The sequence below is a fragment of the Sciurus carolinensis genome, chromosome 2 (genome assembly GCF_902686445.1).
Source record: "Sciurus carolinensis chromosome 2, mSciCar1.2, whole genome shotgun sequence".
Classification (NCBI taxonomy): domain Eukaryota; kingdom Metazoa; phylum Chordata; class Mammalia; order Rodentia; family Sciuridae; genus Sciurus; species Sciurus carolinensis.
The window spans coordinates 19,821,379-19,837,386 of record NC_062214.1 but is presented as its reverse complement, the minus strand read 5'-3'; the positions used below and the strand labels follow the sequence as shown (position 1 = coordinate 19,837,386).

The 16,008-nt window shown below is 52.0% G+C and overlaps 1 protein-coding gene across 1 annotated transcript; it reads left to right on the top strand.

Annotated features, from left to right (window-relative positions):
* Positions 1-1,719: 1,719 nt before the first annotated feature.
* On the top strand, positions 1,720-8,405 carry Adig (adipogenin). The gene is given in 5 exon segments (XM_047539219.1): positions 1,720-1,846; positions 6,269-6,401; positions 6,838-6,845; positions 8,207-8,317; positions 8,320-8,405. Coding segments are annotated over 5 exon segments (465 nt in total).
* Positions 8,406-16,008: the final 7,603 nt, after the last annotated feature.

Sequence of the window (16,008 nt, the reverse complement as noted above, 5' to 3'; positions counted from 1 at the left end):
TGCCTGGATAGCACAGACTTCCCAAGCTGCCTTGGGTCTGAGGGCCAGGAAAGCTGACTCTGTAGCCACCCCTATTTTGGTGTGTGGGAAGGTTTCATAGCCAGAAAAAGTATGTGTAGTCTTTTCCAGCTTTGCTGCTCTGCTCTCTGACCCAGCCTCTTCAGGACCTAGGGCCTAGAAATCCCCCCAGTCTGCACCACCCTGCTTCTGATCTTGGCATCCAGGCACAGCTGCCTGGGCATTGCTCTTGATGCGTTTTCAAATATCATTTTCTCAGAGCTCCTTTTTTGGGAATTTGTCATCCCACGGTAAGGCTGAGACTCTCCCCTAAACCATTGCTTCTCCAAACTCCATCTCCCCTCCCCTGCTCTATTCCCCCACCCCATGGCTGGACTGGGTGCCTTTCTCTCTGGACTGGCATGTTCCTCTACTTCTCTGCCATGTCACGTCCTAGGTCTGCATCCACTTCCTACAGCTGCTCCCCAACCTCAAATGACTCTGCCTGACTTCACCCTCTGCTCTTCAGCCATGAAATGCTGTGGTCTCCACCATGTCTGCCTCAGGATCACTCTGGACTTGGTATGTTGCGTCTAAGCCTGACTCACTCCCACCAAAGTTCAGACTCAGTGGATGAGGTGCATCCAGGAATTGATGTGTTTAATAAGTACCTTCCATGCTGAAGTGGAAGTGACTGAGTGGGTGCTCACAGACCCTCTTGAAGAAGACTGCACACAAGCCAGTCGCATGCCCACCAGGCTGCCAGTCTATCCCTCTACCCTGGGGGCTGGTGAGTCCTGGGAGGTCCAGAGCCTCCTTTCTGCCACAGTCAGGTTTATTAAATATTTCACAAATAGATAAACAAGTGAGGTGGGAGAAGATACATAGGGCACTTGGGAGAGTCTGCCCACTTAGGAGATAAGGGAATAAGCCTTCAAAGTCTCCCTGAAAACCCTAATAGGGACAAGTGCAGAAACTTCCTCATAAATCCCTTTATCCAGGGCCTAAAGTTTTTAAATGGCATCCTAGTGACCTAATCCAGCTTGATAGATTTTCTTTAGTCAATGTTTTAACAAAGTTGATTCAACATTTTAAGTTGGGGAGATTTCATATAAAATACACACTTTTTGGTTCTGAAAAGTTGGGAGAGTGGTCAGTGCTGGGCCCGCATTTCCCATGTAGTAGTGATTGGCTGGAGCTCCTAGAGCTGCTTGCTGCAGAGGCACTAAGCTCCCTCAATCGCCACAGTCCCCCACGCCCACAAGCGTGGGTGTGCACTCCTGCATTGGAAGATGGGCTGGGGACCTGGCTGGATCCTGCTGGGATCTGTACCCCCAGGTATGTGAACACCCACCTGGGGCTAATTTTTGTCACATCATCTATTTTTCTAACTTGGAATGATTTACTTAGAAGGATCAGAGAGATGTCACATGAACCAAATAGCTACCAAACTGGGATTCAAACCCAGCCTGCAGGCCTTGTAGCCAGGGCTTCTATTCTCAGCCAGACTGTCTGACTGTCCCAGTTCCTACCAGGCAGCCAAACCAGCCCTCCCTCAGGGCTTCTTCTCCTCCAGGCTCAGCCTGAAGAACGCCAGGACTTCCTTGTTACATCACCACTCAGTCACAATTGGATTGCGCACAGCACGGCCCCAGCTTGCCAGGTCCCAGGGGCAGCCCTGCCAGCCCAGTCCAGGCTGGCCTGTGTAGCCTCCCATGCACCATGAAGTACCCTCTGGTGCCGCTGGTGAACAACCTCACATTTTCTTTCCTGGTGTTCTGGCTCTGCCTGCCTGTGGGTTTGTTGCTGTTCTTGTTGATCATCTGGTTGCGCTTCTTACTTAACCAAGGTGAGCTTCTTACCCACCAGGCTGCGGCTTGATCTTGGAGCTGGGCAGGGTGTGAAAGGTGTCCTTTTTTTTTTTTTTTTTTTCTGTTATTTTTTTTTTAATTTATTTTTATTATTGTACACAAATGGGATACATGTTGTTTCTCTGTACATGGCGTAAAGGCATACCATTTGTGTAATCATAAATTTACATAGGGTAATGTTTGATTCATTCTGTTATTTTTTTCCCTTCCCCCCACCCCTCCCACCCCTCTTTTCCCTCTATACAGTCCTTCCTTCCTCCATTCTTGCCCCCCTCCCTAACCCTAACTCTAACCCTAACACTAACTCTTCCCACTCCCCATTATGTGTCCTCATCCACTTATTAGCGATATCATTCTTCCTTTGGTTTTTTGAGATTGGCTTATCTCACTTAGCATGATATTCTCCAGTTTCATCCATTTACCTGCAAATTCTATAATTTTATCATTCTTTATGGCAGAGTAATATTCCATTGTATATATATACCACATTTTCTTTATTCATTCATCAATTGAAGGACATCTAGGTTGGTTCCACAATCTGGCTATTGTGAACTGAGCAGCTATGAAAGCATCTCTGTAATATGCTGATTTTAAGTCCTTTGGGTATAGGCCAAGGAGTGGGACAGCTAGGTCTGAAAGGTGTCCTTGAAACAACTGCAGACAAAGGGATTTTGCTCGGGCACCTTAAATATGGCTCAGATACAAGCAGTTAATAGTAAGAGAAAAGAGGATTAGTTTGATAGTTTAGGGCTTCTTTACCTGGAGTCCAAGAGTGCATCCCTGTTTGTGAAGCAATGTTGTGTGGGGTCTGTATCCCCTTAAGGCTGCCACCAGAGCATACAGGTTCTTCGGTACAAATAGAAAGAGGTGGCTCCTCTAGGCCAATGAATTAGAAAAAGGTACCCCTTCCTGTCGAAAGACTGCCGAGAGGAGCTAGGTTTCAGCCCCAGGTGCTTTTGTGCAGTAAACAATTTCACAATGGGATAGGGCAAGCCTTGGCATTTTTCAGGTGCTAGAGACCATTCATACTGTTTTCTGTCGAGACCATGCCTCAGAGAAGATCTAGGCTTCTCTGGGTACAGGGTCATGGAAGCTGACACATTGATCCTGACCTTGGCAGGCCACTAAGAGGAGCAAGAGGCAGGGCAAAGCCAGCCATGAGGGGAGCTGGAGTAGGTGGACTGGGACGGGACCAGGCCATGTGGCAGGAGTGGTACTTCTGTTCCTCAGCATCCTGTCTGGGTTCCCCCTTCACCCAACAGCCTCTCCCTGGGAATCTCTTGACATTTTCCCTCCTGCCCTTCAGCTCCATGACCGTTAACCAGCTGGGCAGAGGTTGCTGCCAGCTCTGGTCACATGCTATTAAGATAAGCTGAGCAGTTCATCCACCCACACCTACCCCATGTCTCAAGTGGGGATGGTAATTGTGTAGTTATTAGGAGTTCCTGGCAAGAGCCAGTCCTCTTGCTTTCAGAAGTATTCCCAGGGTGGACCACAGCCCCCCTGAGGGGCACAACTTGGGCATTGAGCCTGGTGGCTGGTGGGAGTCAGAAGGCTTGGTGCATTGGCCACAGAAGCTGTCTCTGAGGTCTGGGAGACTTGAGTTCAGATTTCAGTCTTGTCCCTTAATAGTTCATAATAATAACTAGCCCTTTTGAGCATTGTCTTTGCTAAACACTTGACATGCATCAGCTCATCTAATCCTCCGAATAACCCTGTGAAATAATCCTTATTTTACAGTTGATGAAACTGAGGCTTGGAGAGAAGCAACCTGCCCCAGGTCATGATGCACCTATGATGTACTTAAGAGTGCAAACTTCAATTTTCTGTTCTGCCATATATCAGTTGTGTGACTTTGGGCAAGTCCTGTCTGAGCCTCATTATCTCATCTACAAAATGGAGATCACGACAGGACCAGTCCTTCAGGGTTGTGGAAAGGCTTCCGTGGGTCGGTGCATGTCAGGAGCTTACATGGCAGGGCATTTAGTGCATGAATACACATGGCACATGGTAGGTGCTTATAGACAGAAAATATTCCAGTTGAGCTGGCTTAATCATTATTGTTTTTTCACTGTGGGAAGAAGTGGCTTCTCTGGAGGGTACATCTGACCTTAAACCACATGACGTTTTTTAAAATATTTTCTTCAGCTGACAATGGATCTTTTATTTTATTTGTTTATATGCAGTGCTGAGAATCGAACCCAGGGCCTCACACATGCCAGGCAAACCCTGTGCCACTGAGCCACAACTCCAGCCCCACCCACCACATAGGGTTTTGAAGTAAGCCCTTTGTAAATTTTGAAGTGAAGAGAAACCCTCATAAAAGTGAGGCAGGCAGTCCTCTCAGGGTCCTGGTCTTCTTGGAGCTGTTGATGTTAGTGCAAGAGTTTTGCCTTCTGCTGGGGACTGACCCAAACCCAGGGTCTTGGTGCTGCGGGCCCAGGACACCCAGGCCTGCAGTTTTCTATTCTGTGTCTCACTTTTTTGGAGTCAGTTTGTCCTGGAACTCCACATGAAAAGCAGATGACAAGATCTACGCCAGTGCCTCCTCCCTCCTCACTCTTCCCACACCCAGCACCCAGTCTGGTTCAGCAAGGTGGTTTCAGTTCCCAAAGGGAAGAAGCAAATGCCTCGGGGAAACGGGGGGATGGGGAGGAGAGGGGACTGCCTGGCAAGACGGGTGTTCAGACAAAAAGAAAGATCAGATGGGCAGCTCCACTCCTGGGGAACTGGCCAGAGGAGACACTGCCAACCTCTGGCCATGACGGGAAGAGAGGTTCGCAGGGAGGAAGATGCTTTTCTGTGGACTTTCTTCCTTGCAATTTAAAAGGAGTTTGCAATCTGAAAGGAAGAAGGGAAACATCTGGAGACAGATCTGGGCAGAGACAGGTGGGCATAACGGGCTGTACTGTGGAGGGTCCTGCCCACCCAGGTGACGGTCTTTGGAGCAAGATGTTGGAAGCTGCCTCTGAATTCCCTGACTTCACAAGTCACCCGGTGGAACTCCATGTGACTGGAGCTGGGAGACTGGATCTGAATCCAGTACTACCACTTCCTGACTTGGAGCCCCAAGTCATTTCACTTCCATGAGTCTTTTCTCATCTGTAAAATATGAAACGTACTACAGGTCACCCATCCCTAACTTAAAAATCTGAAATCCAAAGTGAGAGAGCATTTGGAACTTTGGGTTTTCAGATCAGGGATGCTCACCTGTTAACTCTTCAAATATTCCAAACATGGGGGGATCCAAAATCTGAAACATTTCTAGTCCTTTTGAATAAGGGACACTCAGCCTGTAGTATTTGCCTTTGAGAAGTCGGTAAGAGGATCAGTTGAGAAATTGCATGTAAAACACTCAACACATAGTATATGCTCAAAAGAACATTGCCTATCTCCAGTGAAGAACAGTCACTTCAAGCCATCTCATTGAATTTTAAGACAGAGTAGCTTGTCGACTTGGTTGAACCCTGTGGAGGCCTGTGCCGTTTTAAGTGTCTTAACCTAGTGAGCCCTCATCGTGGAAGATGCTCTTATCATGCCCATTTTATAGACAAGGACATTAGGCTCCTCGCTTCCCTGTTCTTGGTTACAATCTGAGGGCTCTATTTAACCTCCTTTACTTCTCCACCAGTGACAGAACACAAGACTCTAGTAGGGAGGATCGTCTTCCAAAGCCCCCTTCTTTCTCACCTGGCCTTCCCCAGATAAGCCCGTTTAGCAAACTCACACACACCCCGGATAGCTTGCAGGTTTTCAGAACCAGTGGAAGGGGAGCAGTAGTTATTCAAAGACAGATTTTTCTGCAGCTTGCTTGTAACATGCCCAGGTTTCCTGCAAGTTGAAAGCTACAGATAGAACACAGTCACTTGAATAGCTTCACCGTGTGCCACTGGATGGATGGAGCACGACTTTGCAGGGTGAGAGTGCCAGTCTCAACAACCAGACCTCAGTGGTGGCTGTACCCGTGGTGGCAGGGGTTCTGTTACTCATATGTGTTTCACCACGAAGCAGCACTGCAGTGGGAATCGCGCGGGACACGCAGGCATGGTTCCACAAATGAACTCGTGGGGGAATGGGGGATGGGTTCATGGCGGGGTGTGCAACTGCACAGTGCCTGCTCCAAGACAGGTGGTCATTTGTCACCTCTGGGTCCTTCCCTTTCTGGTACGTGGGTATGGCCGCTTTCTGAGTCATAGAACAGCCTTCTTTCTAGGTCCCTGGTCACCATTGCAGATCCTCTTTGTGAGGTCTTGGGACTGGCCCGTATGTCTCAATTCTGCCTTGATCTCCTGGCCTCAGACAAGGTGGTAGGGATCCCAGGCATGGCAGGGGAATCCTTTTGGGCCAGGGTTGGATTCAGGAGGTGACCACCCCAGAGGCCTTGTTTTGGACCTTCACAGATTCAGAGGAAAATGCTTCAGATTTATACCTCAATTGGGAGCCCTGGAGCAAAGGCCCAGCTGAGTTCTGCTGGAAGGGGGCGCTCCATGACCAAGAGGAGGACAGGCTCTGCTGGTCAGCCTGCTCTGCCAGGTGAGGCTGTTCTAGAGGATGGGAGCCCCGGGCCGGCTCCAAGCCTTGGGCGTCTGCCATGTTGGAGCAGGCTCTCACCTGCTCCCACCTGCTCCCCGCATACTGGAGCTCTGGCCCCTCAGCCATGCTGCACATCTGGCTTTCTCCACCATGGTAGAGGGGGACCAGCCACTGCTGCCAGGTGGCATTTCCTCACAAAGGCCCCTCACTCTTGCTCCATGACCTCACCTCCCTCCACTCTCCTCAGGACCTTTGCACTGTCTGTTCCCTTTGCCTGGAGCCCTCCTCCCTCCACAGCTGCTTGGGGCACTTTCTTGCCTCCAAGGTCCTGTGCTCAAATTTCTCTTTTTCCCTAGGGCTCCCCCGAGTCCCCCTATTTGACCTCCCTTTCCCTCTCCCTCTGCTCTCTTTCGCCATGGCACTTGGCACCTTCCAGTGTGCCTGGTAAGCAAGGTACCCGAGTACCCAGAGCGCTGCCAGACACACGCACACATATAGAAGGAACGACGTGATGTCATCTTGATACGGTAACGGCCGACAGCTGCGGGCCGCGCTAAGCGTTTCCCTTCCCACACTCCTTTGTGAAATCCGACAAGAGGCTCTTATCCCTACCTCCATTTACAAAGAGAAACGTGGACGTGTCGGGTTATCTAATGACCTGCCCAGAGTCAGGGAGCGCTGGCACCAACGGGTCGCCTGAAGAGGCCTCCTCCGTGCAGGGGGCTAGTGCCCCTCTAGTCCTGTGACGCCCGCCTGAGCGTCCTTGGAGCTGCTTGCTGCTGCTTCGCACCTCTCCTTGTCCTGGTCCTTCCTGACAAAGCAGAGCACGGCTGCCTGCCTCTGCACCAATCCCCTGACCCAGCCATGCGAGCCCCCACGTGGGCAGCTGCCAGGCCTGTCCCTCCCACCCCTGTCCAGCCCAGCAGCAAGTCCCAAGGATTCTACCCTCCCCTCCACCTCCCTGTCCCCACAACACCAGAGCCTGTCTTACTCTGTGGTCTGTCCAGGCACCATGTTCTCTACCCAGGGAAGAAGTAGGATTGGCAGAGACCCTCCCTGAATCTCAGTCGCAGCAATTCTGTTTTTTTTTTTTTTTTCCCAGGCAAGGAATTGAACCCAGGGTCACTTTACCACTGAGCCACATCACCAGCCCTCTTTATTTTTTATTTTGAGACAGGGTCTTGCTAAGTTGCTTAGGGCCTCGCTAAGTTGCTGAGGCTGGCCTTGAACTTGGGATCCTCCTGCCAAGTCACTGGGATGCAGGCGTGCACCACCCGTGACAGTGATTCTTACCCAACGTTTCTGGGTCACAACTTGTCAGCTGAGGTTCCCTTCCCCAGAGAACACCTATGCAAACGCCCGGAGATTGGTGCATAGGGCTGGCAGCATGAGTGTCAGTTTACAGTCCTGTGCTTGGCTTGAGGTGCTGCTACCGCTGTTTCAAACTTATTCATTTTTTTTCTTTTCTTTTCCCCTTGTGGTGCTGGGGATTGAACCCAGGGGCCTGGTGCCTGCTAGGCAAGCACTCTACCACTGAGCTACACCCCTGGCCAAAAATTCTTCATTTTTGAACAGGGGCCTCATGTGTTCATTTGTCGAAGGGCCCCGTGACTTGCGTAGCCTGTCCTGTCTGTGCACCTCGGTGGGGCAAGAAAATGAAATTTTCAGACCCTTTGAAGAACCTGTCCATTTCTAGAGGCCCGTCCCACCCTGTCATTGACCTGTCTCTCTTCCTCCCTCACTCTGACGTCATCCGAGATCCAGCCACCCACTTGCTTCTGGCTTGCTTGTCGCGGACTGAGAAGGGTCACAGCATTGGCCACAGTGGACAGGAGAGACTCGCCTGGGAGGGGAGAGGACTCTGGCACCAGAGGAGCCTCCCTGGGACCCCCAGCCTGTCTCCTCCCCAGTTAGATCCACGAAGCCTCCAGAGGAACCAGTGCTTCTCCACCATCCCAGACGACCTCGTGGCCCTGCAGGGAGGAGCCCGTGAAGATGGCATGAGCAGGCAGGGTGGCCAACTGAACAGAGGAGGTCCCAGGGCACGGCGGGGTCAGAGCGAGCGGGTCCATATTAAAGCCATGAGGGGGCTCCTGTGCCCAGGAGACCCCTGACAAGCCTGCTGGCAGACCAGGTTCATTCATTCACAAGCTGCTGTCCCCGGATCCGGGGGCCTGCATCGCCAGGCAGCCGTGGCGCAGGTGTGGGAGGGATTGCCCACTGTGGGCCAGGGCCAGAGGTCGCCTCGCTGTCTCCTCAACAGCCTGTGAGGAGGGTTTCCCTCCACCACGCCGATGAGGCATGAGCTCTGAATCCAGTGGTTGCCCCAGGACTCTGGCTGCCCAGTGGTGGAGTGAGCTTCCTGCTGTGATCCCTGGGTGCAAAGCCCAGGTCCTTCAGGGACCTCCTGCAGGGGCCACTCCTTTCAGAATCTTAAGACACCAGTGAACCCAGTGTGCCACTTCCATAGAGAGAGAAAGTACTGGGGTCCCTGGTGTCTTAGTTGGGGTTCAGGACTCGGGAGTCTTAGTCAGTGTGGCGTGAACTGTGTGGTTGAGATCATGTCACCTCTTGTTCCTGGTCTGTGTGTCACTCACTCCAGACCAGAATTTTTTAAAAGTCACTTTCCTCATGATGATTATAATGTGTTACAATGATTAATACAGAAATTCAAACAGGGCAGCACTGTGAAGGCCTGCTGAGGTGCCTTCACTACCGCGCCAGGTTTCGCTTGTTTTTGGTACTGGGGACCAAACCCAGGGGTGCCTCACCACGGAGCCACATCCCCAGTTCTTTGTTTTTTACCTTGAGACAGGGTCTCGCTGCATTGGCCAGCACAGTTCCATATGTTGCTCAGCATGTAGGATAACAGCCTGAGTAAGTGACTCTGGAGGGGACAAACAAGTGCCTGTGACCTTGTTTAAAGAAAGAAACAAGGCAAGCCTCAAGCCATTCTGGACATTTTTAGTGTTCCTGGTGAGCCTCGTGGGGCTGCATTGCTGACTGAACACAAATAACACCACTTTTTTTTTTTGTACTGGGTCTGAACCCACCGAGATGCATTTCCAGCCCTTTTAATTTTTTATTTTGCGACCAGGAAGAGTGGCTGATGCTGGCCATGAACTTGGAATCCTCCTGTCTCGGGCTTCCGAGCTGCTGGGATTCCAAGCATGTGCCACCACACTTGGCTGGACACCACTTTTAAGGAGTAGCCAGCACTCTGCTCCAGTCACTGTTGCTTAGGGACAGACACCCAGGATTATCGTCTCCGATTTTCTTTTAAGAGAAATTTGAACTAAAGAATTTTTAAATGTGACACCTAGTTTTCCAGTGATGGCAAGCTATTTAGAAAGTATTAAAATCCAGCGGGGCAGGTTTGCTGAAGCAAACAGATGGGAACGTTTGTCATCTCAGAGGTCAGGGACGGGGTCCGCATTCTCCCCAGCCTTCTCGAGCCGCATGCCGCCCCTCCCAGCAGCTCGGGTGAGGCTGCCTGTGCAGCCGTCTGTCCCCTCCCACCCTCGGCACCATCTGCGCCAGTCTCGGAGCCCAGCAGCAGATGATGCCCTGGCAGGGCTTCCCGTCCTGGCTGAGCAACGGGTCAGCTGGACAGCTTCAAGGTGCAGATGCCCAGGGCCCACTCCCAGGGGCTTGGTGTCATTGGTCCTGGGCCTTGGGACTTGGCAAGGCTGCCTGGGGATGCCAGAACCCAGGCGGGCCTGGTCTCCACACCTAGGCGGCACCGTGAGTCTCCCACCACCTGGTTGGCGCCCACCCTTGCACAGCGGTAGCGAACACCCTTAGCTGTGCCTTCCCCGCTCAGTCCAAGACCTGATTGAGGAAGTTAAATTATGGTGATCGTATTTCAGAGTATTTTTACTCTTGGTGCCTGTAACAGAAAATAGCCATGCTTGTCAATTCCACAAGCTGGAGATCAGCAGGAGCAGACTTAGTACGTGGAAGAGATGCCACGAACATCATGTAACCATTCGAAAGAGCGGGCACGCTGACCAGAAGGATCCAGGCAAAGGAACGTGGTTGTCAGGGAGGGACTTTGGGAGCTTCAGCGAGATGATACTCAGAATTCACCTTTTATAACATTCCTTCTCACCTGCTTGCCAGGAGAGCATCCCTGTCCCCATAGGGATTTCTTTTTCTCTACCACTGAGCTACATCCCAACACTTTTAATTTTTTTTATTTTGAGACAGGGTCTTACTAAGTTGCCTAGTGCTTGTGAATCCGCTGCATCAGCTTCCTGAGTAACTGGGGTTACAGGTGCACGCCACTGCACCCAGCTCCCCCAGGGGTTTCTTCATATATGGCAGTGTGGCTGTGGACAGATGTTCAGATTGTACACTGCATAAGGGTGTTATATCCAAGAGAACATCATTCTTGTTGTGGTTTAATCCTAATCATGAGAGCACATGTGTGGGTATGGAGAATGCAGACCTCCAAGCAAGTCCTGAGGCAGCCGAGGAGAGATCTGTATAAGCCCACAGTGGCATGCATGCTCACGAGAGTATGCACCCACATGTTCCCTGGCACACCAGGGAACACACCCAAGTGCTCATGGTTATGCCCTGGGATAACCTTTCAAGCTCAGCTCTCAGAGACCTGATTCCTGCCCTTCATCAATTCCTGACTCAAACCTGTGGGACATTTTACCAGGTTGGGCAGGGGACACAGAGTGGGCACACTACCAGTGGCCTGTGCATATGGCATCTAGGAATGTGTCAGTGGGAGAGAGTGGCAGAGCTGTTTGGGTTGCTCAATAGTACCTAGCTATGTCGGTCAGCAATTGCTGTGTAACAAATGGTCCCCAACCTCACCAGCAATTGTGTATTAAATCAATAATCATGTACTTGTGCTCAAGTGTCTGAAGTTTGAGGACTGACTGATCTAGCCTAGGCTTTAATGGGCTTGCCCACCAGCCATTTCCCCCAAATGGGGGCCATCCATGGCAATCAGCTCACCCACCTGCCACCCTCCTTTCTCTTCATCTCAGCTTCTTCCCTTCCCAAATCCCCCCTCAGCGAGGCCTAGCTTGGTGATGTCCCAGCAGTGACTGCCTGTCACTCCCCAGCAAACCCAACTGGGACCTGTCTCACTCCATCACACGATGATGTATCATTACCCAACAATAACCAGGAGACCAGGGGAGGCTCCCAGAGAGATGAGCAGCTCCCCGCCGGTGCAGGTGTGTCTGGAGAGGGTGTTGCCGGTAGGGTGTCTAGCTCATGCAGTCCCTCTGCAGCCACATGCTGCATCCAATCAATGACAGAAATGACACTGGGGAAGAGGCTTGTTCAGGGACTTGTTGCGAGGAGGTTGAGAACGCAGGCTACAAGCCAGACTTCCTGGGCTCAAAGTCAAACCTGGCGTTCACTAGTCAGATAACCTGGGACAAATCACGTCCTTGGTCCCTGGTCGTGCCAGCTTCGGCCTCTCTCAACAGGTTCTGGTCTGCAGTTCTCAGTTCTGAGGGTTCCTGCAAGCTGCCCTTCAGCTGAGGTCTTTGCCCCACGACAACTAATAAGATTATCTTGCAAAGTCCCGGCCTTTACCCCAGTCTTCCCATTTTACAGTTATGGAAATGGAGGTCAGATGGAGAAAGAGACACATCCAGTCACATAGAGCATGATTTTTAAATAATTTTTAGTTGTAGATGGACACAATACCATTATTTAATTTATTTTTATGTGGTGCTGAGGATGGAGCCCAGTGCCTCACAGGTGCTAGGCAGCGCTCTACCGCGGAGCCCCAGCCCCACACAACATGAGCGGGGAGGGCAGACCCAGCAAAGGGCTTCCAGGCTGCCTCCTGCCCAGGCTCTGTGTGTGCAGAGAGAGGTTTACATTCAGGAAAGCTCCGGCAGCTGGGAGGGCTCCTACCTCTCCCTCGTCGGGGAAGCATCTCCTCCACTGGCCGGGCACCTCTGGCACTCTGCAGGACAGGAACCAAAGACCACACGCCAGCTGTGCAGACTTGGGCAAGTCACATGCCTTGTCTGAATCTCAGGTAGGAAGAGCCCAGAAGCAACACGTTTGTCGAATTAATACACATTGAGGACATCCTGTCCCAAGCACCTTGTGTGTATTAACTTTCTAGAGACTGGTCATGCTGGGCCCAGTACCTCCTGCTGGGTGAATGACTGTGGGCTTAGACTCCTCCGCCCGCCCGAGATGGTCTCTCTCAGCTTCACATGAGATGGGGAAGCTGAGGTTTGGCCACATTCAGGGACTTCACTAATAAATGACAGACCTCGGATTCAAATTCAGGCCTGTCTGACACTAGAGCCAAAGTTCTTGACATCGAAACTTAGAGTTCTGGTTGGCTATTCCTTAGTGGCATAAGACAACCACCCCTGTGTCAGGGGTCCTGTAGCTCTTGGACAGGGCAGGCAGGATGTCGGCTCTCTGCTCCATGATGTCTGGGGCCTCGGCTGAGAAGACTGACTGGTGATGGCTTCATGCTGGGGACTGGAACCATTTGGAAGCTTCTCCACTCATGACTGACACCTCTGCAAAATGACTAGGGCCAGTTGCAGTTAGGGCTCTTGACCAGAGCACCTGCCTATGACCTTGCATGTGGCCTCGGCTTCTCAGCACAGCAACCAGATTCCCGGAGAGAGCAAGCGGAGAGCCAGAGTCCGGTGGGCTTTGTGAATGGGCTCGGGAGTCTCACGGCTCGACCTCTGCGTCTTCTACCTGCTGAAGTAGAAGACTGTCAGATCCAAGAGGGGGATAGAGACCCCCTCCCCAGAGGAGGAGCGTCAAGGAGTTTGTGGGCCACATATGCCACATCTACTATGTGCCAGGCAGTGTTCCAGGCCCTGGAGGGACCCAATCTAGGAGGGAGGTCGGGAAGGTATGTCTAAGGAAGTGACTCCAGGCTGAGGTCCGAAGGATACTTGGCCAGGCAAGAGAGGGACATCGTCAGCAGAGGGAAGAAGAAGGGACAGAGAAGAGGCTGGAAATGCAGGCTGGTTGGGCCAAGGCCATGGGAAAGCATTTGGATTTTATCCTCAGGGTCCTGGGTCACCTCCGAGGATGGTAAGAAGGGATGGGGGACCAGCTTAGTGAGCTTGGGAGACCTCTCTGCACCAGACAAGGGTGCCCAGAAGACATGCAGGAAGGTGGCCAGGAGGCTGTGCCCAGGTGGGAGGCGAGGGTGGCAGTAACCGGGAGAAGCTGGCGGGGGTGAGAGCCCAGGGAAGAGCGCATGGTGGGGGACAGGCACGGCGACTCCAAGAGGGTCGTCAGGTCAGACAGGGCCACGGGGAGGGGAGGACGGTGCACTCAGAGCCCACCCGCCACACCTCGCGGCTCCCTCCACCGTCAGCACAGCTGCCCAGAGCCCTGGAGCTGGAGCTCGCCAGTCCGTCCGCCCGGCTCTGCGATTTGCTGACTGTGTCTGTCTGGGGTGTGTCCCTGCATCCTCCTGGGGCTGCTTCCTCTCTGTAAGGGTGGAACAGCGGTGGGCTGGTGTAGTTCCCTGAAGCTTGGACTCGTCTGCGCTTAGGCACGTAGTAAATGCTCAGTAAATGTTTAGAACCCCAATAGAAACCGGAGCCACTTGTGCCATGTGCTTAGGGAACTGCGCTTTTCGCACGCACACTGTACATCAGCAAAGCGTTGGAAACAACACAAAACAAAAGCTGTTTATTTGTGAGCCTCTGAACAAATGCTATGGACGAACACACATCCCGCCACCCTCTTGCTGGAAGGGGGATGCGTGGCCACAGTGCAAAATGTGATCTGGGAACAACAACCCCTTTAGAACGGAAGGTGTTTCATTTCCTTCTGTATTTTCCTCCGCCCCCCTGACCTCTCTAGAAATCTCACCCAAAGAAATGATGGTTCCTCCCTCGCTGCTCAGCTGTCAAGTGGTGACACAGTTGACGGCTTTTGTTTTGGTTTAGTTGCTGCAGTTTTCAAATTGTCACGAAAACACACAGATGCCAGTAATTTCCAAGTGACTCGCAAAGCAGCTAAGGGAATGGAGCTGTGCGCCAGCGTGGGGTGGCAAACGGGCTGGCAGGAGGCGCCAACTCGCAGTTTCCTCAAAAGCATAAATAGAGCAGAACAGCCAATTTTGTAATTAACTGGGGATTGGTCTCCGGTTAAGCTCCTGCTTGGTGCAAATGGCCAAGCTGTTGCCAGGAGAGAGACTGCATGTCCTGTCTTTTCCTTGTGGTCCTGGCAGGCTGGAGGTGGCTTTGCTTTACCACAGCAGAGTAGGTTTTAGGATGGAAGAGTCCACAGCTTGCGGTTGAGCTCAGTGTGTGAGGACGGGTCTGGGAGGCCCAGCCGGGGCCATGGGGAAGGCAGGACAGACCATATGTGAAAAATAATCTCTTTATTCAGATATTTAACAATTTCTTAATAGAATTGCAATATGGTGACAGCAGAGCATAAAGGGTCCCAACGCTCTGAAGCACGGGCCCTGTGTGACTGCGGGCCATGTGTGCACGATGCTGGCCTTGGGTCCTGGATCAGGCCCCCAGAAATTGCGGGATACCAACTTGGGGGGAGGGTCTCAGGCTAAAGGCAAAATACAGTTGGAGGGATCCAGGGCACAGGATCCCACGAGGGGCCACGTAGGCTGCGGGAGCAGTCAGCACAGAAACAAAATCCACCACAACAATCATTTTCGAGGACAGCTCAGCAATAAATGTCAAAATTTTGCAAGTCCTTTGATTCAGCACTTGCACTTGTAGCACTCTCTTCTACGCTTCACCTTTGCACACAGTTGCGAGGTGACAAATACCGGAACGCTTGCTGTAAGAGGGCTTGTGGGGCTGCAAGTGCAAACGGGCTTCATCAGAGGGGGCTGGTTTCCTCCTCCCTGGACAGGTAGAATGCACCATGTGTGTGCCTGTCAGTCACACTTGCATAACTGACCCCAATACCTAACATACACGAAGGAGGAAAAGTTCATTTTCAACTCACGGTTACAGAGGTCTCAGTCCATGGTCAGCCATCTCTACTGTCAGGGACCAAGAAGTTCTCATTCTGAGAACATTCTGACCTTTACAATAAGCAGCAGCGCCCCTCCCCCCTCCTGGCTGATAATTCTGACAGTATGGCGCCCATGGTGCCGTCCCTGCTTCTCTTCTGGGACTTCACCTTCCCGCCGTTGCGAACCTCACCTTCCCGCCGGCGCGAACTTGCAGCCTATCAGGAGCCCAATAGAAGAACACAGCCAACCAGGCTGCACCTCGTCATACCCCTCATTCCCTGAGCATATAAATACCCCTGTGTGAACAATAAAAATTTGCAGCTTGATCAGAATTCCTGTCTTGCTGCCTCTCCCTGCGTCTCTTGTCCCTTCATTCCTTCTCTCTTAGGTTTGCTGTTCTGCGTTGATGTCCCGCGGGTCGGGACACTCTACTGCCTTGGGCCAGAGGTGAGGGAAAACATCATGGCAGAGGGGGGTGGAGGAAAGATGCTCAGCTCATGACAACCAGGGGACAGAGAGACAGAGAGGAAGGGGCCAGGGACAGGATGTAGTCCCTAAGGGCACACCCCAAGGGCCCGTTGCCCCAACTAGGTCCCATCTGCCGCAGCTCCACCAGGGGTCCATTCAGCCGTCAGTGGATTAATC